General features: G+C 68.7%; 1 protein-coding gene across 10 annotated transcripts; it reads left to right on the top strand.

The window, feature by feature from the left end:
* The first annotated feature begins 1,395 nt into the window (after positions 1-1,395).
* On the top strand, positions 1,396-23,580 carry GRIN1 (glutamate ionotropic receptor NMDA type subunit 1). 10 transcript variants are annotated; one of them, XM_070059507.1, is made up of 21 exons: positions 1,791-2,182; positions 4,059-4,193; positions 7,164-7,340; positions 8,915-8,977; positions 9,579-9,679; positions 13,403-13,524; positions 13,612-13,786; positions 15,591-15,735; positions 15,833-15,916; positions 16,598-16,739; positions 16,831-16,958; positions 17,349-17,513; positions 17,998-18,116; positions 18,219-18,331; positions 18,406-18,554; positions 18,628-18,785; positions 18,866-19,027; positions 19,563-19,672; positions 19,746-19,891; positions 20,901-21,011; positions 22,536-23,580. In XM_070059507.1, the coding sequence occupies exons 1-21, from the start codon at positions 1,925-1,927 to the stop codon at positions 22,650-22,652; spliced, it is 2,880 nt and encodes a 959-aa protein (XP_069915608.1). In that variant the 5' UTR covers positions 1,791-1,924; the 3' UTR covers positions 22,653-23,580. The 10 variants fall into 10 exon arrangements, with proteins under 10 accessions (XP_069915601.1, XP_069915613.1, XP_069915608.1 ...); XM_070059519.1 differs by having other exon boundaries at positions 22,807-23,580; XM_070059500.1 differs by lacking the exon at positions 22,536-23,580 and having other exon boundaries at positions 1,396-2,182; positions 20,901-22,525.
* The last annotated feature ends 1 nt before the right edge of the window (position 23,581 follows it).

Here is a 23,581-nt window from a genome sequence, read left to right on the forward strand (position 1 = left end):
GCCTGCGAGGGTCAGCCCCATCCCCCCCCCCCACCTCCCAGACAGGGCCTGACCTCTGCCCACTTGGTCAGCCACGCACCTGTCCCTTCTTCCCTGCCCGTCAGCTCCTCCTCCTGATCAAAGTGTCCACAGGTGGCCCTGAGCCCCACTCCCAGACCCCTGCACTTGGGATGTGCAGCCAAGTCCAATCCCAGGGCCTGATCTGCCCAAAATTCCAGGCAATAATCCTGATTGGTCTACTTGGGTCATATGAAAACCTCTTGGCCAATCCACTGAGGCCAAGGAGGGACTATGCCTGTGATCGACAGCCCCTTCCAGGACCTCGGAGTTGGAGTGGAGCAGCCGCAAGCCGGCGGCAGTCCCCTGCCCGCGGGTCTCAGCAGAGGGGAAACCCCAGGAGATGGGCGGCAGGGGGCGGTAGAGGGCGCCGGGCAGCACCCCAGGTCGCAGCTGGACTCAGAGGGCCCAGGCCCAGCCCATGCCGGGCCGCAGCAGCCGGACAGGCAGCCCAGGCCCTGAGGGCCTCGCCGCGCTGCCCCCAGGAAAAGCAAAGAACAGGGCCCCGGGAAGCCCCCACACGGCCCTGGGGACAGAAGCCCTAGATGGAGCCTGGCCCTGACCAGGGCTGCGCGGCGGCTGCGCGGCGCCCACGGCACCGGGAACCCGGCTTCTGAAGCCAGCCGCCTCGCTGAGCCCCCTCCTCCCCGCACTGCCACGGCGCCGAGCCCCCAGACCCAGGCCAGCGGGGGCCATGCCCTGGCCCCGCGCCAGTGTCCGCCCTGCTGCGTTCCTGGGCCGCAGAACCAGGGGGCTCCCGAGCCCAAGCGCTGGCCCCTGCTCTAATAGCCAGGGCGGGGAGCGGGAGCCGGGCAGCCCCCGCACCCCCACAGCCTCTGGCTCTCCTCTTGGCTCAGGGGGCCCCACAGCGTGCGTGAAGACGCAGCGGGCGTGAGGCATGGGACCCCGATGCTGCACCGCTGAGGCCAGCGCTTAGGTGCCGGGAGGATCCCACTTTCTGCCCACTGGGGGCTTTGGCCATGCGGACTGCAGAATCCTCGGTTGCTACTGGAAACCGTGACGTCACTGGCAAGGGGCGGAGTTAGGCAGAGGGATGCGTGGAGAGGACAAAGGATCCGGCTGGCGAGGACCCCCAGGGCGAGGAGCGCGCGAGAGGGAGGGGCGCCTGATGTGCGGCCTCAGCCCCACAGTTGGGGACCAGAACCCCAACCTCTCCTGGGAAATGGGGCTCAGCACGTGGGGGCAGCACGGCACCCTTCTTGCTCTTGACCTGGGGATCCGAGTCACGTGGTCCAGGGGATTGGGGTCCCTGTCCCCTTTCTGCTCCCTGTGAGGATGGAAGCCCGTCTCCCTCCCCAGCGGGCACGGCTTAGGGTTCCTCGGAACAGACGGCCTGGGGCTGCACCAGCCGCCCCGAAATAGCACTCGTGCACGCGCACAAGCCGGCGGGACAGCCTGGCCCCGCAAAAAACGCGAAGGGGTGCAGGCTGCCCGCGGTGGCACAGGCCCCTCACCTCTCGACGCAGCCCGCGCGAGTCGGCGCCGGTCGGCTGGGGACCCCCCACCCCGCAGCGGGCGCGCACACGCACTCGCGCGCGCACGGGAACGCAAGCGCACGCTCCGCTCCGCGTTGGGAAGCGGGGGCGGCGAGAGACGCAGAGACCTGGTGCGGGCTCCGGGCTCCGCTGCTGCCGCAGTCGCCGCAGCGTCGGGACCGGGACCGGCGAGTCCTCTGCGCGCGGGGCGCGGGGAGCCGCCGCGGAGCCGCTTCAGCACCGCGGACAGCGCCGGCGCGCTCCGCACCGCGGCTCGGGGCGGGGAGACGCGGCGCCCCCAGCCCGCCGGGGATGCCCCGCGGGCCCCGCGTCGGCGCTGCCCCGAGCCAGGCCCGCCGCGGCCGGAGCCCATGAGCACCATGCATCTGCTGACGCTCGCCCTGCTCTTCTCCTGCTCCTTCGCCCGCGCCGCCTGCGACCCCAAGATCGTCAACATCGGCGCGGTGCTGAGCACGCGGAAGCACGAGCAGATGTTCCGCGAGGCCGTGAGCCAGGCCAACAAGCGCCACGGCTCCTGGAAGATCCAGCTCAACGCCACGTCGGTCACGCACAAGCCCAACGCCATCCAGATGGCCCTGTCGGTGTGCGAGGACCTCATCTCCAGCCAGGTGCCCGCCGCCCCGCCCCGCCCCGTTCCGGAGAGACCCCCTTCCCCGTGCCCGCTGCCCCCACGGCCGGCCCGCAGAAGGGGCCTGGGGCTCCCCCGCGCCGGCGTGCGAGGTTTGTGCCGGCAAGGGACGCGCGCCCCGCACAGGGGCAGGCGCGCTACTCCAACCCCAGGCGCTGCTGCGGGTTTAAGCAGGGTGGGGCCCGGGGCCATCTTGACTTCTGCTCCCGGAGCCTCCCTCCCTTCCCCCGCCCCATTGTCTGGCTGTCAGGAAACGGCCCAGGCGTGGAAGCGGGGTGCCGGCAGGGGCGGGAGCGGGAGCAGGGCTGCGCATGTGACAAGTGCGGGCGCCGTGTGAGCTGCGGGGGAGGACGCGTCCCGGCTGCGGGAGCTGTCCGCCCCCAGCTGCACAGCAGCCTTTTATGTAAGAGGCGGGGCAGACACGCGCGCTCACACGCACGCACAGAACACGTGACACCGGCACACACGCGTGCACACTGCTCGGCGGGCCCAGACCCAGCCGTGCACCCATACGCGCTGCTGAGCCCCTGCCTGGCCGTGCACACGCACGCGCACGCGCGCTCGCACAGGCGCTGACCCGTGGCCCTCTGCTGAGCGGCCCTGGGTGGCGACGGCCGGTGTGAGCTGGGGCAGGGAGACCTTTTCCCTCAGAAACCCAGACACGCGGCTCCTGGGGCAGATGCGTGGCCCAGCCAGGAGACGCCAGAGAAGGCGCTGGCTGGTGCCAGTGCGTCAGAGGTCCTGGCTTTCATCCCTCTCCGGCTCCCTGGGCACAAGTGCTCCGGCCCCTGCCACCCAGGTGGGAGACCCGGATGGAGCTCCTGGCTCCTACCTTTGGCTTGGCCCAGCCCCGGCTGTTCCTGGCATTTGGGGAGTGAACCAGGGGTTAAAAGAGCTCTGCTTCTTTTTGTCTCTGTCTCTCGAATGAATGAACTATATCTATCGATGGACTCCCCTGCACGCCCATCCCCACGCCCCAGCCCGGAGCATCATGGGCCTCTGGGGCCAATGGCCCAGTCATGCCTTCTGTCTGGGGGTCCAGGTGGGACCCGACTCACTCATCGCTCTGGCCCTCAGGACGGCCAGTGCGGGAGCCCACCCTCTCAGACCTGCCCCGTGGCCGGGCACTGCAGACGTCCAGCTCCAGCCTCCTGCACACCTCCCCTTGTTGCAGAAGCAGGGGGACCCACGACGAGGGCAAAGGCAGAGCTGGACGTGCAGGTCCCTTAGGCGGCCCCTCTGCCTGGAGAGGGGCTGCAGGGGAGCAGGAAGCACCCGCTCCAGGAAGCAGAGCCCCTGCCATGGGGGAGGCTCAGAAGGCCAGGCTGCCCCCAGGCCCTCCCCAACCCCTGCCTCAGGCCGGCACGCAGCTCCCCGATGCAGGGCTCTGGGCAGTGCTGGCCTCCCTCAGGGCTGCCTGCCCTGTCTCCAGGGGTGGCCGGCGCCCTCCTTGACCAGGGAGGGGGATGGCGGTGGCCTAGATGGTGGTGCCAAGCCAGCCATTCTCCCCATTACCCCCCAGGGGCCCCCCTGCACAGGAAGGGACATCACAGGCCAGCCCCTCTCTCTGGGAGGTCTTACACCTGCCTCAGGGTGGCCGTCCAGGGCCCTGTCAGCAGCAGGAGGGACAGGAGGGGCTGGCGGGAGCTTCATCTCCCTGGGCACCTCCTCGGCCGCCTCCATCTCTGCCGCAGGACTGGTCAGGGAATGGGGACGGCCAGGCTCTCCTGGCTGTGCTGTGAGTGTGTCTGCAGCTGTGCTCAGCTGGGTTCCGCCCCTGCGGCTCCAGGTCTCCGGCTCCGGGGCAGGGCCTAGCCTACCAAGCTGACCGTGTCCTCCCGCCCCCGTGTCCACAGGTCTACGCCATCCTGGTTAGCCACCCGCCTACCCCCAACGACCACTTCACCCCCACCCCCGTCTCATACACAGCTGGCTTCTACCGAATCCCTGTGCTGGGACTGACCACTCGCATGTCCATCTACTCCGACAAGGTAAGCCTGACCGCCGGCCCCGGAGCTGCAGCTGTCCATCGGGGAGCTCAGCTCCAGTGACCCCGCCCGGCCAGGACTCAAGGAGCAGCATGGTGGTGCACACACATTCACACTCACAGTCACACACACAGTCACACTCACACAGCCACACACACAGTCACACTCACACACACAACACCCACACTCATTCACATTCACACACATTCACACTCACAGTCACACACAGTCACACTCACACACACTCACACACACAACACCCACACTCATTCACATTCACACATACAGTCACACACAATCACACACTTTCACACTCAGTCACACTCACAGTCACATTCACACTCACACACACTCACACTCACCCACACACAACACCCACACTCATTCACATTTACACATACAGTCACACACATACACAGCCTCACACACACAACAGCCACACTCATTAACATTCACACGTACAGTCACACACAGCCACATACACACACAGCCTCACACACATTCACACACACACATTCACACTCACACACACAACACCCACACTCATTCACATTCACACATACAGTCACACACATACACAGCCTCACACACATAGGCACACACATTCACACTCACAGTCACATAGTTACACACACAACCACACACAATACTCACACTCATTCACATTCACACATACATAGAGTCACACACAGTCTCACACACATACAGAGACACACAGTCACACACACAGCCACACACACTCACAGCCACAGTCACACACTCACATTCACACTCCATGGTCACACACACACCTATACTCATTCACACACACACTCACAGTCACACACGGCCACACACACACTCACACTCTCGCAGTCTCCCAGATGTGCACACAAGTCACCCATGCTCCTGCACACACATGTGCATACTCACAACCACACACTCCCTCCTGCCTCTCACAGAATTCACATGCACACGTGTGTGCTCTCACAGCCCACACGCTGTCACACACGTGTGGTCACCTGCACACTGCAGTTGCACGCACTCACTCCCACAGCCTCAGTCTGCCCATGACTGGGGCACATGGCAGCCCCCAGGGACTGCGAGGGCTGCACTCACGGCAGGGCCACAGACCCCGCCTGAGCTCACCCCCAGGTGCACCTGCCTCAGGCAGCCTCAGGCTGCCGCGGGGGAGGGGTGGAGGCGGAGGGGGCCAGGCTGCCTGGGCTAGTGGGGTCCTCCAGCAGGGCCCCCGGGGCGGGAGACAGGGACATCCAACCCTCCTCCCAGGCGCCCGAGGCCTCAGCCAGACAAAGCGGACACAGTCCTGGGCCCCGTGTGCCCCTCCTGGGCCCTGAGTCCTCCTGAAAGGAGACAAGGCTGTTCTTGAGGGAAGGCAGAGCGGCAACTCCAGGGTCCCCATGAGGCCAACGGCAGGGTCAGGGCCAGGGCCCCTGTGCCCAGCACACCCGCAGACCCGAGGCAGGGCCAGGGTCCCCGTGCCCAGCACACCCGCAGACCCGAGGCAGGGCCAGGGTCCCCGTGCCCAACACACCCGCAGACCCGAGGCAGGGCCAGGGTCCCCGTGCCCAACACACCCGCAGACCCGAGGCAGGGCCAGGGTCCCCGTGCCCAACACACCCGCAGACCCGAGGCAGGGCCAGGGTCCCCGTGCCCAACACACCCCCAGACCCAAGGCAGGGCCAGGGCCAGGGTCCCTGTGCCCAACACACCCGCAGACCCGAGGCAGGGCCAGGGTCCCCGTGCCCAGCACACCCGCAGACCCAAGGCAGGGCCAGGGCCCCTGTGCCCAACACACCCGCAGACCCAAGGCAGTGCCAGGGTCCCTGTGCCCAACACACCCGCAGACCCAAGGCAGTGCCAGGGCCCCTGTGCCCAACACACCCGCAGACCCAAGGCAGTGCCAGGGTCCCTGTGCCCAACACACCCGCAGACCCGAGGCAGTGCCAGGGTCCCTGTGCCCAGCATACCCGCAGACCCGAGGCAGGGCCAGGACCAGGGTCCCCGTGCCCAGCACACCCGCAGACCCGAGGCAGGGCCAGGACCAGGGTCCCCGTGCCCAGCACACCCGCAGACCCAAGGCAGGGCCAGGAACAGGGTCCCCGTGCCCAACACACCCGCAGACCCAAGGCAGGGCCAGGGCCCCTGTGCCCAACACACCCCAGACCCGAGGCAGGGCCAGGGTCCCTGTGCCCAGCACACCCGCAGACCCGAGGCAGGGCCAGGACCAGGGTCCCCGTGCCCAGCACACCCGCAGACCCGAGGCAGGGCCAGGACCAGGGTCCCCGTGCCCAACACACCCGCAGACCCAAGGCAGGGCCAGGGCCCCTGTGCCCAACACACCCCAGACCCGAGGCAGGGCCAGGGCCCCTGTGCCCAGCACACCCGCAGACCCAAGGCAGTGCCAGGGTCCCTGTGCCCAGCACACCCGCAGACCCAAGGCAGTGCCAGGGTCCCCGTGCCCAACACACCCGCAGACCCAAGGCAGGGCCAGGGTCCCTGTGCCCAGCACACCCACAGACCCAAGGCAGGGCCAGGGCCAGGGTCCCCGTGCCCAGCACACCCCCAGACCCGAGGCAGGGCCAGGGCCCCCGTGCCCAACACACCCGCAGACCCGAGGCAGGGCCAGGCACAGGCTCCCGGGGCCCCAGAGGCTCCCAGGGACAGGGCACAGCCCCAGGCACAAAGTGGCAGTCCCGGGCTCACTCTACAGGGCTTCCCCGGGCTCCCAGAGACGCGGGTCCTGCGGGCGGCCCCTGGCTTTCCCTGGAAGCTGACGCTGAGACGCGGGCAGGGCCAGCCAGCGGTGACCCCAGGAGGGGGTGGACGGGACTTGAAAGAGTGAAGACTCCCCAAAACACCCATGACTGACAGCCGCTGGGCATGTCCTGAGCCCCGCCTCCGTGGGCGTGGCCTGGCGCCGGGGCGCGGGGCGGGGCGGGCGGGCCGGCCCTCACGCCCCGCCCCCCGCAGAGCATCCACCTGAGCTTCCTGCGCACGGTGCCGCCCTACTCGCACCAGTCCAGCGTGTGGTTCGAGATGATGCGGGTGTACAGCTGGAGCCACGTGATCCTGCTGGTGAGCGACGACCACGAGGGCCGCGCGGCGCAGAAGCGCCTGGAGACGCTGCTGGAGGAGCGCGAGTCCAAGGTGGGCGGCGCGCGCGGCCGGGGCGCGGGTCCGCGCTGCTGTCTGTGGCTCCGTGTGACTCTCTCTCCATCGTGCTGGCCGGCAGCCCCGCCCCGGCGGGCGCCCGCCCCGGCCTGTCCTCGGCTCATTTCACTCGCTTTGCCATTAGTCGAATCTCCTTCGTGTCAGTCCCTGCGGGGCCAGGGCCGGACCACCTGGAGCTCCGCAAACACCCCCCCCCGCCCCGCCCCGCCCCGCCCCGCCCCGCCCTGGGGGCTTCTTCGGGTGGCAGCCACCCCCGCGGGCCCCCCAGGCCTGTTCCACCTGCTCCTCCTGGAGCCCCGCCACACCGAGGCCCACCCAGGCCTCCGCCACTCCTGCCCGGGGGGCCTCCTTCAGGCCCTCCAGCTGTGCCTGGACCCCTCCCCTGCCCACACCTGGCAGACCCTGGCTCCTGGACACAGAGCCCCCTCCCCACCCCGGCCCAGCTCCACCCTGTGCTGCTATGGACTGAGCCAGGATTCCCTGAGGGCGGGGGGTCCCAGCGACCCCCACTGCCTTCCTCGCCAGTCAGAGGGGACCCAGACCACCTCCCAGCCCCAGCGTCCAGGGTGTGCAGAGAGGGAGGGAGGCCCCGACTGGGGGGCCCAGAGGGGCTGGGGAGCTCCATCTGTCTGTGAAGCCAAAGCTTCCTCCAAGTTAGCAACCATCTGGGCCGCCAGGGCGCTCAGGACCCGGGAGGGAGGGAGTAGGGGCCTGGGGGGCGGCGAGGCAGACCCAGGGGTGCCTGGGGACCTGTCATGGGGGAGTCGGGGATGGAGGGCTGACTGGGAGCATGGGGCCCCGCCCACCCTGAGACAGAGCCACGCCCCCAGCACCTGACAGGCAGGTCACCTCCTCAGCACGCACACACACTCCGTGCCACGTGTGCGCCCGGGCCCTGCTCACACACACAAGCGCACGCCTGACACGCCCTGCAGGCTCTCATCACGCTCCGCCCCCCGCCACAGACTCGGGCCGCCCGTGGGCTCACACTCGGACACACACGGGCCCCCGGGTGCTGCTCGCAGCACCTGCCCCTGCGGCTCTGCTGCCACACACACGTGTTCCTCTGTCATCAGCTGGTGCGCACACAGCCCCCTGCAGGCACACGCACGCACACACACACACACGTGGGCCTCCTGGTAGTGAGGAGGGAAGCCCTGGGCCTCAGCCAGGCAGGTGGGAGGACGGGAGGTGGGGAGGGAGCTGGGAGCAGGGCTGGGGGCTGCTGGGCCACAGGCAGGACTGGGGTGGGCGGGGTCACACGGCAGGTGCATGGCAGGGCTGGGGGCGGCAGGCGGGACCCCGAGGGTGGGCGCGGACAGAGCCCCCTCTCTCCCGAGACGCTGGCCCCCAAGAGCAGAGCTCCGAGGCCGGAGCCCCGCCCCGCCCCGCCCGCGCCCCGCCCCGCCCCGGGCCTCGGTGTTTGCGAGCTCCAGGTGCGGCCGCGAGCAGTGGTGCCGAGGAGGCGGTGTGAATGCTTGGCTCCGTCATTTCTGACCGTTGATAATCTTCTGTGTCTGCGTATTTTCTCTGTGCACATTATCCATCAGAGTAAAAAAAGGAACTATGAAAACCTCGACCAACTGTCCTATGACCACAAGCGCGGACCCAAGGTATATATGCATGGACGTGCACGCCACCCACCGGCTAGCGCGCCGCGGGCGCCATGCCGCGCCCAGCCGCAGGCCCCAGCAGGAAGCAGAGCCAGGCGGAGAGGCAGGCAGCAGGCAGGCGAGGGCAGGCGTGGGCGGCCGCCCGCCGCGGGCCCGGCTGCAGGAGGAGCGCTCTCTGGGAAGTGCATGCCAAACTCCGGGACCCCCAGGGCTTCCTCACGGAACCCGGGCGGGCACCCGCCCACCCAGCCGGCCGAGGCGCTGCTGCCGGGGGCTGCGGAGCAGCGCGAGGAGCCCCCGTGGTTCCGGTTCCGAGACTCCGTTGTTTCCTGTCCGCTGCACGCCTCTTCCTGAGTCTGGGTCCACTTCAGCTTGCATGCCCAGTGCAGACCAGCAGGACAGGAGGAGAGCGGCAGGCAGAGCAGAGCAGCCGGCGGAAGAAGACAGGAGAGGCAGGGCCAGGCCAGGCCAGGAGCCAGCGAGGCAGGCGCAGGCGCAGGCGCAGGTGGCAGGCGGGCCGCCGCCCCGCCGCTGGACTCTTGCCCCTGAGGCGCCGTGTCCCTGCCGCGGCAGCCGGCTGACGCCCCCGCTCGCACCGCAGGCGGAGAAGGTGCTGCAGTTCGACCCGGGGACCAAGAACGTGACGGCGCTGCTGCTGGAGGCGCGCGAGCTGGAGGCCAGGGTCATCATCCTCTCGGCCAGGTGAGGCCTGCTCGCCGCTGCCTCCGCGTGCCCACCCCCAGCCCTGCCTGCCCCGGGAGGGAGGACGTGGTGGCTCGCCCAGCGCGGCCGCCGCGGGGGTGGGGCCACGGCTGCTCCTCCCCGGCAAATCCAGGGGCGGGGGCGGGGGTCTCTGCCCTCAACCTCAGCCGCGTGGGAACTGCGGGGAAGGCGCCAGGGGCTCCCGGAGACAGGGTGGACGACGTGGCCAGGGCTAGGGCTGCACAGAGACCCCCCGCCGCTCACAGCCGCTCACTCATCGCGGGGCTCCAGGCAGACCGGGCGTGGCGGGTGGGCAGCGAGAGCGGGGGACGCGTCCAGCCGCTCAAGTGGAGCTGCCGCACCAAGCTGGACCTGCCAGGCTCAGCGCAACTGCAGTGGCCGCCGGGACACGGGCCGGAGAACCGCACGGAAATCCAAGCCACGAAGCTCAGTCCCGGGCCCAGGAGAGCCGGGTGGGGCTTTGCCTCCGTTATCGCTGTGCCTCGTGAGCCCTGGGCACCCAGCACCCACACAGGCTGGGCGTGTGGACCCCAGGGTCAGCCAGGCCTGGGGGTGTGGCTGAGAGCCCTGGGAAGAGACATGGTCATGGCAGACAGGTGTGAGCATGTTCACACCACACACATGTACACGCACACGTATACCACACCACGTGTGCACACAGTGCAACCCATATACACACATACAGCATATGCACACACGTGCACACACACCACATGTGCACACAGTGCAGCCCGTATGCACACACATATACACACACCACACCACATGTGCACACCGTATGCACACACATACACCACAGGTGCACACATACATGCACCCCAACATGGCATATGCACACATGCATGCAGACACACCATATGCACAACACACAGAAGTGCACACACACGTGCCATGAAACAGTGTGTACACACACACGTGCCATGAAACAGTGTGTACACAGTGCTGCATTGTACCACATGTGCACATGTATGCACACACATACACACCACATACACCTGCATGTGGGCAACCAGATTAAACCACATACGCACGTGCCTGCATACACCCATGGACACAAGTGCACCACACACACGGGCTAACATGTACCTGTGTATACCATAGATGCTCACACACGCACACACGGGCTAACATGTACCTGTGTATACCATAGATGCTCACACACGCACACACGGGCTAACATGTACCTGTGTATACCATAGATGCTCACACACGCACACACGGGCTAACATGTACCTGTGTATACCATAGATGCTCACACACGCACACACGGGCTAACATGTACCTGTGTATACCATAGATGCTCACACATGCACACACGGGCTAACATGTACCTGTGTATACCATAGATGCTCACACACGCACACACGGGCTAACACGTACCTGTGTATACCATAGATGCTCACACATGCACACACGGGCACATACCATCTGCACTGCACACGGCACACACAGCATATACACAACGCACACAAGTGCACATGTGTGCATGCCATACATGTACCATATATGTGCTCATGTAACGGCACCAAACATACAAACACAGATGTGTGCACACATGCCACATTGCATCACATGTGCACACATGCACACTCCAAATACAGACCACACATGCACATACACAGGCACACCAAAGTCACATCACATATGCACACACATTCACACCGTATGCACACACGTGTCCACCACACATGGGAACACACATGCCTACGTATACCACAGGTGCATACACCATGTGCACACTGTAGAGTGCACATATCCTGTGCACACCAGGCATACATGCATGTGCATACTACGCATGCACACATGGTGTCAAGGCACAACATGGGTACATGTGCACAGATGCACATGCTATGTACAAACCACACACGTGCACATCGCACAGCACACGTATGTCAGTGCACATATAAGCACACATATACACACCACATACTGACACGCATGGCACACACATGCATGTGTCGTATACATACATGAGCCATGTGAACACAACAGTCATGCACATGCCATTTGCACACCACCATAGGAACACCTTATGTACCTCACCTGTGCACACACAAGTCATGCACACATTATGCAACACACGTGTGCACATAGTACACACACAACACACATGTACATGCATACAGGGCGCACTTTCCCCTCTTGCACACCACAGCACACAGCGCACACATCAACGCCATAATCAGGAACAGCTGCACGCTCACGATTCACACTAACGTGACCTGCACACGCGTCCTTGTGCATCAGTACATGCACCGTGCACACACCACATGCTACATACGTGTGTGTGCACCGCTCACAGCCACACATCCACCGACCCCGCTGTTGGTGAACCGCAGGCCCCTGGCCCGAGAGAGCTGGGAGGGCTGGACGCTTGCAGCTGACCGGGGCCCCACAGTGCAGCCTGGACCTCACGGCCACCGCGGCCCCTCCCTCCTGGAGCTGCCCAGAGACTCTGTGACACCCGCTTCCTGTTTAAAAAGAAGATCGATTGATTTGAGAGAGAGAGAGAGAGAGAGAGGAGAGAGAGAGAGAGGAGAGAGAGAGAGAGAGGAGAGGTCTTCCATCTGCTGGTCCACTCCCCAGATGGCCATGATGGCTGGGGCTGGGCCAGGTCGAAGCCCGGAGCCCGGAGCGCCAGCCGGTCTCCCCCGTGGGTGCAGGGCCCAGCACGTGGGCCGTCCCTCGCTGCCTTCCCAGGCGCACCAGCAGGGAGCTGGGCGGGACGAGGGGCCCAGATGCCGGCACTGCAGGCGAAGGCTTTACCCGCTGCGCCACAGAGCCCGCCCCTGCTCAGTGTGGCGGTTTCTATGGCGTGCAGAGAGCTGGCTCCAAACCTCGTGGTTTTTTTTTCCCTGAAATTGTTGGTGTCGGGAGGAGGTGGGGTGGCTGATCGGCTTCTGTCCACCATCACCCACCGATCGCGGTCACTCCACCGTGTCGCCGGTCCAGACCCGGCTGCACTGAGAAGATGGCTCCTCTGCCAGCCTGGTGGGCAGAGCCGGCGGCCGGGAGCAGAGCCTGGACACTGCCGGGCACCCTCGCTCTGGCCGCCTGTGTGCTGGGGCTTCCGGCCGGCTGCAGAGGCTGAGGGTTTGCTTTGCTCCGTGGGCTCCTCCTTGACAGCGCAGGGGCGGAGCCCTGGGGCAGACGAGGGCAGCTGGCGCCAGCATCAGCCTCTGTGCAAACAGCCCAGCGCCCACCACGCACGCCTTCTGCTGCCCGCGCACCAGAGAGGCTGGGCCCCAGTCCCTGGCCAGGCCCGGTGTGGGGGGTCCTTGTCACCACCAGGGAGGCCCCAGCCCCCCAGTGTCCCTGTGCACAGGGGCTCTCCCATGAGGGAGCCCAGGGTGTGTGGCCCTGAGCTCTGTGCCGACCCCAGCAGGCAGCAGCCCCTCAACTCCCCGGAAGCCCCCACCCGAGTCCCCATCTGAACATGGGGGCTGCAGACAGGGGCTGTCCCCGAAGTCACAGGGGCTCGGGGCGTAGTTAGGCGCAAACCCCACTCTGCCCACCAGGGGCACTCGCGAGCCTCAGCTTCCCCTCCTGGCACAGAGGTGGTCCCAGCGCCTTCCCCGAGGGCTGCTGAGCCCCGGCAGAGTATCCCAGGTGCAGGTGCGGGTGCCCGGGCCCAGCCAGGCCGGCCCCCAGAGGCCTCGGCGGCGCCTGGGTCTTGGCCCGTCACCCCGCTCTGCCCCACAGCGAGGACGACGCAGCCACCGTGTACCGCGCAGCCGCGATGCTGAACATGACCGGCTCGGGGTACGTGTGGCTGGTGGGGGAGCGCGAGATCTCGGGGAACGCCCTGCGCTACGCCCCCGACGGTGAGTGCCGAGTGCCGGGACGGCCGGGCCTGCGGGCGGGCGGGAGGCGGCGGCGGCCTCGCGGGCTCTGAGCCGGCCTCGCCGCAGGCATCATCGGGCTGCAGCTCATCAACGGGAAGAACGAGTCCGCGCACATCAGCGACGCCGTGGGCGTGGTGGCGCAGGCCGTGCACGAGCTGCTGGAGAAGGAGAACATCACCGACCCGCCGCGCGGCTGTGTGGGCAACACCAACATCTGGAAGACCGGGCCGCTCTTCAAGAGGTGAGGCCGGCGCCGCGCCCGCCGGGAGCGTCCGGGGCCCCAGGGGGTCGGCGGAGGAGGCCATGCGGGGCCAGAGTCCCAGGTGGACAGCTCCACCAGGAAGGCCTGCACACACGGCCCCACACCTGCTGCGGGTCGCTGGTGAGCACACACACGCATGCACGTGTGTGCCCCAGGTAGAAGGCGTGCACATGTGTGCCCCAGGTAGAGGGTGTGCACGTGTGTGCTCCAGGTAGAGGGTGTACACGTGTGTGCTCCCAGGTAGAAGATGTACACATATGTAGAAGATGTGCACGTGTGTGCCCGCAGATAGCAGACATGCACGTATGTGCTGCCAGGTAGAAGGCGTGTACATGTGTGCTCCCAGGTAGAAGGTGTGCACGTGTGTGCTGCCAGGTAGAAGGTGTACACATATGTAGAAGATGTGCACATGTGTGCCCGCAGATAGCAGGCGTGCACATGTGTGCTGCCAGGTAGAAGGTGTGTACATGTGTGCCTGCAGATAGCAGGCGTGCACGTGTGTGCCCCAGGTAGAGGGTGTGCACGTGTGTGCCCCAGGTAGAAGGTGTGCACGTATGTAGAAGGCAAGCACGAGTGTGCTCCCAGGTAGAAGGCGTGCACGTGTGTGCCTGCTGATAGCAGACGTGCACGTGTGTGCTCCAGGTAGAAGATGTACACGTATGTAGAAGGCGTGCACGTGTGTGCCCCAGGTAGAGGGTGTACACGTGTGTGCTCCCAGGTAGAAGATGTACACATATGTAGAAGATGTGCACGTGTGTGCCCGCAGATAGCAGACATGCACGTATGTGCTGCCAGGTAGAAGGCGTGTACATGTGTGCTCCCAGGTAGAAGGTGTGCACGTGTGTGCTGCCAGGTAGAAGGTGTACACATATGTAGAAGATGTGCACATGTGTGCCCGCAGATAGCAGGCGTGCACATGTGTGCTGCCAGGTAGAAGGTGTGTACATGTGTGCCTGCAGATAGCAGGCGTGCACGTGTGTGCCCCAGGTAGAGGGTGTGCACGTGTGTGCCCCAGGTAGAAGGTGTGCACGTATGTAGAAGGCAAGCACGAGTGTGCTCCCAGGTAGAAGGCGTGCACGTGTGTGCCTGCTGATAGCAGACGTGCACGTGTGTGCTCCAGGTAGAAGATGTACACGTATGTAGAAGGTGTGCACGTGTGTGCTCCAGGTAGAAGATGTACACGTATGTAGAAGGCGTGCACGTGTGTGCCCCAGGTAGCAGGCGTGCACGTGTGTGCCCCAGGTAGCAGGTGTGCACGTGTGTGCCCCAGGTATAAGGTGTGCACGTGTGTGCCCCAGGTAGAAGGCGTGCATGTGTGTTCCCCAGGTAGAAGGCGTGCACATGTGTGCCCCAGGTAGCAGGTGTACATGTGTGTGCCCAGGTAGAAGGTGTGCACGTGTGTTCCCCAGGTAGAAGGCGTGCACGTGTGTGCCCCAGGTAGAAGATGTGCACGTATGTAGAAGGCGTGCACATGTGTGCTCCAGGTAGAAGATGTGCACGTATGTAGAAGGCGTGCACGTGTGTGCCCCAGGTAGAAGATGTGCACGTATGTAGAAGGCGTGCACGTGTGTGCCCCAGGTAGAAGATGTGCACGTATGTAGAAGGTGTGCACGTGTGTGCTCCAGGTAGCAGGGAAGCTGGAGGTGCCAGCAGACGCCCACCCCCTGTGCGGCCACCCTCACCCTGGCTGTTCCCAGGACTGGGACAGGAGGGCCCTGGCTGCCCTGGAGGCCTGCAGGGTGGGGGTAGCAGCCCCCTGATGAGCGGAACACGCGGCCCCCAGGGTCCTGATGTCCTCCAAGTATGCGGACGGCGTGACCGGCCGCGTGGAGTTCAACGAGGACGGGGACCGCAAGTTCGCCAACTACAGCATCATGAACCTGCAGAACCGCAAGCTGGTGCAAGTGGGCGTCTACAACGGCACCCACGTAGGTGGGGGTCATGAGGGGGTGGGGGCTGGGGCCTTAGGGTCCTGGGGCCGAGACCCCTGCGTGGCCACCCTCCATCTCATACTCCCACCCCCAGGTCATCCCCAACGACAGGAAGATCATCTGGCCGGGAGGGGAGACTGAGAAGCCTCGAGGGTACCAGATGTCCACCAGGCTGAAGGTGGGACCCCCAGCCCACAGGCAGCGAGGAGGGGGCCTGCCTCAGCTGCCGACCTCCCCAGGGCACAGCGGGGGGGCAGGCGACGACGGGTTGGCTGCCCCCAGCACCCCTCTTGATTCAACCCTGAGGGTGGGCTGGCGGGGGACAGCCTGGAGGGTCACTGTGCCTGGTGTGGACCTTGTCCCCAGCACTCTGCGTCCTGGCGCCTCACCACCCCCAGCTACCCCAGGCCGCTCGGCCCTGGGCCTCCGGGAGCCCCTGGCTGGCCGCTCCTTCCCTCCAGGCAGTCTCCTTGGCCTGGCCGCTGTCCCCCTCTGGGCTCGGGCACTGGCCCCGTCTCCTCCGGTGCTCTCCTGAGTCTCTCGGCTCTGCAGCCCCACCCGTGGCAGTGCTCCGTGGCAGGCGGTGGGGGAGGGGCTGCGAGTCTCAGGGAAAACGGCCCCGCCCCTTGCGGCTCTGCTTGTTCTGCAAGCGCGGGACCCCCTGTGCAACAGAGCAAGGAACGCACCAAGTCTGAAACCAGGGCCTGCGGTCCCCCAGGGCCAGGGTCCCGCCTCCCTTCCCTCCCCGCTCCCGCGCAGGCCCAGCCCCGCGGCCCCAGCCTGGCCCTCCCAGACGGGGTCGGGGGCTTGAGGCCGGGTGGAGGGCGCGCGCGGAGCACCTCGGGCCCTGTCCCCGCAGATCGTCACGATCCACCAGGAGCCCTTCGTGTACGTGAAGCCCACGCTGAGCGACGGGACGTGCAAGGAGGAGTCCACGGTGAACGGCGACCCGGTCAAGAAGGTCATCTGCACCGGGCCCAACGACACCTCGCCGGGCAGCCGTGAGTGCCGCGGGCCGGGCGCGCGGGCGCGTGGGCGGGTGCGGTGCGGGCGCGCGGCGCGGGGCCCAGCTCTGCCCGCCCTCGCCCGCAGCGCGCCACACCGTGCCGCAGTGCTGCTACGGCTTCTGCATCGACCTGCTCATCAAGCTGGCGCGCACCATGAACTTCACCTACGAGGTGCACCTGGTGGCCGACGGCAAGTTCGGCACGCAGGAGCGGGTAGGCGGGGCGGGGCGGGGCGGGGCCGCTGGGGCGGGGCGGGGCGGGGCCGCTGGGGCGGGGCGGGGCGGGGCCGCTGGGGCGGGGCGGGGCCAGGACCGCTGGGGCGGGGCGGGGCTGAGACCCCTGGGGCGGGGCGGGGCGGGGCCGGGACCGCTGGGGCGGGGCGGGGCCGAGACCCCTGGGGCGGGGCGGGGCCGGGACCGCTGGGGCGGGGCGGGGCGGGGCCGGGACCGCTGGGGCGGGGCGGGGCGGGGCCGAGACCCCTGGGGCGGGGCGGGGCCGGGACCGCTGGGGCGGGGCGGGGCGGGGCGGGGCCGGGACCGCTGGGGCGGGGCGGGGCGGGGCGGGGCGGGGACCCTCGGCGGGCGCTGACCCGGCCGCGCGCAGGTCAACAACAGCAACAAGAAGGAGTGGAACGGCATGATGGGGGAGCTGCTGAGCGGGCAGGCCGACATGATCGTGGCGCCGCTGACCATCAACAACGAGCGCGCGCAGTACATCGAGTTCTCCAAGCCCTTCAAGTACCAGGGCCTGACGATCCTGGTCAAGAAGGTGGGCGGGGCCGGCGGGGCGGGAGCAGGGGCGGCGGGGCGCGGGGCCGGAGCAGGGGCGGCGGGGCGCGGGGCCGGAGCGGGGGCGGCGGGGCGCGGGGCCGGAGCAGGGGCGGCGGGGCGCGGGGCCGGCGCGGGGGCAGCGGGGCCGGCGGGGCGGGAGCAGGGGCGGCGGGGCGCGGGGCCGGAGCGGGGGCGGCGGGGCGCGGGGCCGGAGCGGGGGCGGCGGGGCGCGGGGCCGGAGCAGGGGCGGCGGGGCGCGGGGCCGGCGCGGGGGCGGCGGGGCGCGGGGCCGGAGCAGGGCCGGCGGGGCGCGGGGCCGGAGCAGGGGCGGCGGGGCGCGGGGCCGGAGCGGGGGCGGCGGGGCCGGCGGGGCGGGAGCAGGGGCGGCGGGGCGCGGGGCCGGAGCGGGGGCGGCGGGGCGCGGGGCCGGAGCAGGGGCGGCGGGCGGGCCGGCGCGGGGCTGACCGCGCGTGCGCCCCCAGGAGATCCCGCGGAGCACGCTGGACTCGTTCATGCAGCCCTTCCAGAGCACGCTGTGGCTGCTCGTGGGGCTGTCGGTGCACGTGGTGGCCGTGATGCTGTACCTGCTGGACCGCTTCAGGTGAGCCGGGGCCCGCGCCGCCAGCCCCGCGGGCGGGCCCCCTCGCCGGCCGGGCCGCGCCGCGCCGCCGCTCTCTCTCCCGCCTGCCCTTTCGCACCGCAGCCCCTTCGGCCGCTTCAAGGTGAACAGCGAGGAGGAGGAGGAGGACGCGCTGACCCTGTCCTCGGCCATGTGGTTCTCCTGGGGCGTCTTGCTCAACTCGGGCATCGGGGAAGGTGAGGCCGCGCCGGCCCCGCGCCCGCACGCGCACCCGCGCCCGCACGGCGCTGACCGCGGCCTCCGCCCGCAGGCGCCCCGCGCAGCTTCTCGGCGCGCATCCTGGGCATGGTGTGGGCTGGCTTCGCCATGATCATCGTGGCCTCCTACACCGCCAACCTGGCGGCCTTCCTGGTGCTGGACCGGCCCGAGGAGCGCATCACCGGCATCAACGACCCGCGGGTGAGGCCCGGGCGGGCTGCGGGCGCGGCGCGGCCCGGGGCCGCTGTGAGCGAGCGCGCGCCTCTGCCCGCAGCTGCGGAACCCGTCGGACAAGTTCATCTACGCGACCGTGAAGCAGAGCTCGGTGGACATCTACTTCCGGCGGCAGGTGGAGCTGAGCACCATGTACCGGCACATGGAGAAGCACAACTACGAGAGCGCGGCCGAGGCCATCCAGGCCGTGAGGGACAAGTGAGGCGGGTCCGGGGCGGGGCGCCGGTGGGCGGGGGAGGGCGCGCCCGCCGCGGGCTGCTGACCGCGCCCGCCCGCAGCAAGCTGCACGCCTTCATCTGGGACTCGGCGGTGCTGGAGTTCGAGGCGTCGCAGAAGTGCGACCTGGTGACCACGGGCGAGCTCTTCTTCCGCTCGGGCTTCGGCATCGGCATGCGCAAGGACAGCCCCTGGAAGCAGAACGTGTCGCTGTCCATCCTCAAGTGAGCCCGCGCCTGGCCCCGCCCCGCGCCGCGACAGGCCCCGCCCACAGGCCGCCCGGCCCCGCCCTGAGGAAGCCTGCCCAAGACTTGGCAGTCCCGCCTCTGCCCCGCCCCGCGCCTTAACCGGCCACGCCCACGCGGCAGCCCAGGCCCCGCCCCGTGGAAGCCCCGCCCCGCGCCCTGGCAGGCCCCGCCCACAGGCCGCCCGGCCCCGCCCTGAGGAAGCCTGCTGCCCAGGACTTGGCAGTCCCGCCTCTGCCCCGCCCCGCGCCTTAACCGGCCACGCGCACGCGGCAGCCCCGGCCCCGCCCCTGGAAGCCCCGCCCCGCGCCCTGGCAGGCCCCGCCCACAGGCCACCCGGCCCCGCCCTGAGGAAGCCTGCCCAAGACTTGGCAGTCCCGCCTCTGCCCCGCCCCGCGCCCTGGCAGGCCACGCCCACGCGGCAGCCCCGGCCCCGCCCCTGGAAGCCCCGCCCCGCGCCCTGGCAGGCCCCGCCCGGCCACGCCCGCACGACAGCCCCCGCCCCGCCCCGCAGATCCCACGAGAACGGCTTCATGGAGGACCTGGACAAGACGTGGGTGCGGTACCAGGAGTGTGACTCGCGCAGCAACGCCCCCGCGACCCTCACCTTCGAGAACATGGCAGGTGGGCCCCGTCCCCCGCGCCCCCACGCGTGCCGGCGCCGCGGCAGCCGCTGAGGCCTGGCGCCGGCCCGCAGGGGTCTTCATGCTGGTGGCCGGCGGCATCGTGGCCGGCATCTTCCTGATCTTCATCGAGATCGCCTACAAGCGGCACAAGGACGCGCGGCGCAAGCAGATGCAGCTGGCCTTCGCCGCCGTGAACGTGTGGCGGAAGAACCTGCAGGTAGGGTGGGCCACCCTGCGAGGCCTGCTGCCCAGGGCCCGGCCCTCTGCCAGCCCCCAGGCGGCGGCGGCGGCCGCACTGGCTCTGGCTCCCGGGGGCAGGACCTGAGCTGGGAGCCGCGGCCGGGGGGCCCGCGTGGGCGGCCGGGGAGGGGGCTGCCTGTAGGTGGCCGCCCACTGCAGAGCCAGGCCGAGGAGGGAGGCCCACGCCCTGCTCCGAGCCTCCAGCCGGCCCTCGGTCTCCAGAGCCGCCCACCGGTGCCGGTCCGGTAGGAGAAAAGCAGGCAGGGTAAGGCAGGGGGCCCCCTCCCCGCACGTGGCCCGCGGCCGACCACCCCCCAGGCCTCTCAGCACCTTGGGAACCCCCTCCCTCTGCGTCCCCTGCTCTGTGACGCCGGTCAGAGGCGGCCGAGCCTGGCCCGCAGGCTGCTCCGGCCCGGCCAGCAGGGCCGAGGCGGGGGTCGGGCCCCGGCAGGCCGCGGCCCTGGTCTCTTCTCTTTGGGCGCCGTTCTGGAGCCGGTGTCTGGAGGCGAAGTTGGCACCGCACCGAGGGCTGTGGGGGGGCCAGGCTGCCGGAGCCCCCACACCTGTCATCCGCCCGCTCTCGCTCTTGGCCCCACAGGCCCCCCGGGGACCTGGCCGAGGCTCCTGTCTCGCTCCAAGGCCATCTCGACTCCTGCCTTCGGCCCCTGAGCCCCCTGCTGAGTCTCGGTGTGTGTGCCCTTGGGGGTCAGCAGGCTGTGCGCGGAGCGGCTGGCGTGGCCGAGGGGCAGCAGCGCCTCCTCCTCCTCGTCCCGGGGACGCCTGTGAGCCAGGCCCACCTCCCAGCCCCAGCGCCAGCCAGGTCAGGCCGCGGAGAGGCCGCGCACCCCCGCACGCCTGGCTGCCGGCTCAGCCGTCCAGCGCAGGGAGGCAGGCAGGAGTGAGGCCCGAGTGGCCGCCCAGGAGCAGGCCAGGGCAGGTGCGGCGCCACCCTTAGCTGTCTAATCACTTATACATATTCATTTTAGGATAGAAAGAGTGGTAGAGCAGAGCCTGACCCTAAAAAGAAAGCCACATTTAGGGTTCTCACCTCCACCCTGGCTTCCAGCTTCAAGAGACGTAGGTCCTCCAAAGACACGGTAAGGGGGAGAGCACCCCGGTCCCACGTCTCCGACGCCCCCTCGCTCCCTGCCTCCGTGTCTGTCTGCCCCCTCTCATCCCACCCCTGCCCCGGCCGCCTGGCCCCTGCGCCCCACACGGCCGGTGCTGTGCTCTCTCTCGACCTCTCCCCCGGCCCGCGCCGGGCCGGCCTCCCCCGTGTGTCTGCCCCGCCCCCCATGCCGTGACCCACGCACCATCCGAAGCCGTGTCCTGTGTTGGTCAGTCAGTCAGCCTCACCACAGCTCAGCCCCCTGCGGCCCTGCCCCCGGGAGGCCACGCCATCCCCGCTCTGCCACGGCCCTGGCGCTCTCGCCTCCCCCAGAGGGGCCCGCCGCCCTCGCTCCCGTCCCGCCACGGCCCTGGAGGGGCAGCTGTGACGTCCCATCCCGTCCGTCTGTCTGGCCGCTGGCCCCGCCCCCCCGGACACCTGTCTCGCCTCTCACCAGAGCCATGCGTGTTGCATCTTCCATGTGGTCTCTGTGTGGGCTGGGGGCTGGGGGCCGGGCCTGGGTCCATCTGGGTGGACAGCTGGGGCCTGGAGTTGGAACTGGCCCCTGGCAACAGGGGACTGTGTCAGGTGGGGACCGGGTGGCAGTGGGTGGCAGGCCGAGCAGGGGCCCTGCAGGGAGGTCGGGTGGCAGTCCCCGGAGGGTCTGAGAACGGGTGGGGGCAGCCCCGGAGCCCTGGCCTGCATGGTCTGGGGCGATACTGAGGCCCCCAGACATGGGCCCAGGAAGCAGAGGCCCCTGGGAAGGAGGCCACCCCCCCCCCGCCCCGGTTTTGAGCCCAGAAGCCCTCTGCCTCCTGCCTGCTCGTCCCTGTACCAGCTGCACACACCTGGGCTGAAGGTGTGCAGAGGCTGTCGTAGGACCCAAGCAGACCAGGCAGCGCCAGGGAGCAGGAGGGACCTGCGGCCACCCCAGTGCAGATCCAGGCCACAAAGCAGTCCACGTTGGGGGCAGAGAGAGCGAGCGAGCGCCTAGCTGCTCTGGGTCCCGGAGTGCGGGTCCCTGGAGCTGGCAGCACCTGAGGCTCTGGGGGTGGGCAGGTCTGAGCGGGGGCAGGGTCTCCCAGGTACCCGCAGCAGCGCTGGCCGTCCTGCAGGTGGTGGCCACTTCAGAGGGGGGCGCCCGCCCCGGCCCCGCCTGTAGCTGAGGCAGGTGCAGCTCAGAGGTCTTCCCGGTGGCCGACCGAGGACACGCCCCCGAGCCCCTGTGCAAGGGCCGGCCCCGCCCCAGCCCCGCCCCGCCCCGCCCCGCCCCGCAGGGCTGAATCAGCGCGCCGCCGGGCCCGTGGGAGGGCGGCCCAGCTCCCACCTTCCTTCTCGCGCCGGGCACCTGTTCGGAGGGAGGTGGGGGGCGGGACGGGCTCCTTCGTGGGGGTGGGGTCGTCCGGCTGCTGAGATCGTCTGCCCCTGCCCTGCGGCCGGTCTGGGCCAGGGCAGCGCGGGGCGCTCGGGGCTGGGATCCCGGCGGGTATTGATTCTTGGTTCTTATTTATAGAGCACCGGGGGTGGACGCGGCCCTTTGCAAAACCAAAAAGACACGGTGCTGCCGCGACGCGCTATTGAGAGGGAGGAGGGCCAGCTGCAGCTGTGCTCCCGGCATAGGGAGAGCTGAGACGCCCCCCCCGCGGACGGACGGACGGACGGACGGACGGCGCCCCGCCCACGCAGAGCCCCGGCGCCTCCCCAGGCCGCGCCGCCCGCCGGCCGGCCGCCGCGCGTGCCCCGCGGGGGGCTAACGGCGCTGTCTGTGTATTTCTATTTTGCAGCAGTACCACCCCTCTGATATCACGGGCCCGCTGAACCTCTCAGATCCCTCGGTCAGCACCGTGGTGTGAGGCCCCCGGAGGCGCCCACCTGCCCAGTTAGCCCGGCCAAGGACACTGATGGGTCCTGCTGCTCGGGAAAGCCTGAGGGAAGCCCACCCACCCCAGAGACTGCCCACCCTGGGCCTCCCGCCCGCCCGCCCCGCTGCTGCCTGGCGGGCAGCCCCTGCTGGACCAAGGTGCCGACCGGAGCGGCTGAGGACGGCCAGAGCCCAGCCGGTTGGGCAGGGCCGCGGGCGCTCCAGGAGAGGCAGGGCCCCCGGGGTCTCTGAGCAGTGGGCCCAGGCCAGGGGCTGGGGGGCGTAGGCCGGCAGCCCGTCCGTCCCAAGCCACCAACCACCCTGAGCCCCAGTGGGGGCCCACGGCCCTGGCTGGCCGCTGCAGCTGAGCGCCACCTTCTCCCGCCGGGGCCACCCCTGCCCGCGCCACTTCTTCCCCTCCCCGACGCACCGGCTGGCCCTGCCTGCCCTGCCCCCAGGGCGTCCTGGCTCTGCCGCGGGCAGCCGCCTCCCCAGGCCTCCCCCTCCGGACTGCGAGAGGCTGAGCCTCCTCTGGGCCGGCTGCCGGGACCGGATTCCGCAGACGCCGGCTCAGGACTGTCTTCAACCCTGCCCCGCACGCCCGCCGCCTTGTACAGCATCAGCCCTCCCCGCGCGGCCCGTGTGCCCCCCGCCCCACGTGGTGTGCAGTGGTGATGCCTAAAGGAATGTCACGACAT

Source organism: Oryctolagus cuniculus, chromosome 1 (assembly GCF_964237555.1).
Source record: "Oryctolagus cuniculus chromosome 1, mOryCun1.1, whole genome shotgun sequence".
NCBI classification, from domain to species: domain Eukaryota; kingdom Metazoa; phylum Chordata; class Mammalia; order Lagomorpha; family Leporidae; genus Oryctolagus; species Oryctolagus cuniculus.

Bases quoted from the DNA above. Each gene is read 5' to 3' on its own strand.
- GRIN1 (XM_070059500.1), top strand. From the start codon at position 1,925: ATGAGCACCATGCATCTGCTGACGCTCGCCCTGCTCTTCTCCTGCTCC. The intron at 16,740-16,830 runs GTGAGTGCCGCG...CCTCGCCCGCAG, and splicing joins CGACACCTCGCCGGGCAGCC to CGCGCCACACCGTGCCGCAG. The intron at 18,555-18,627 runs GTGAGGCCCGGG...CTCTGCCCGCAG, and splicing joins CCGGCATCAACGACCCGCGG to CTGCGGAACCCGTCGGACAA.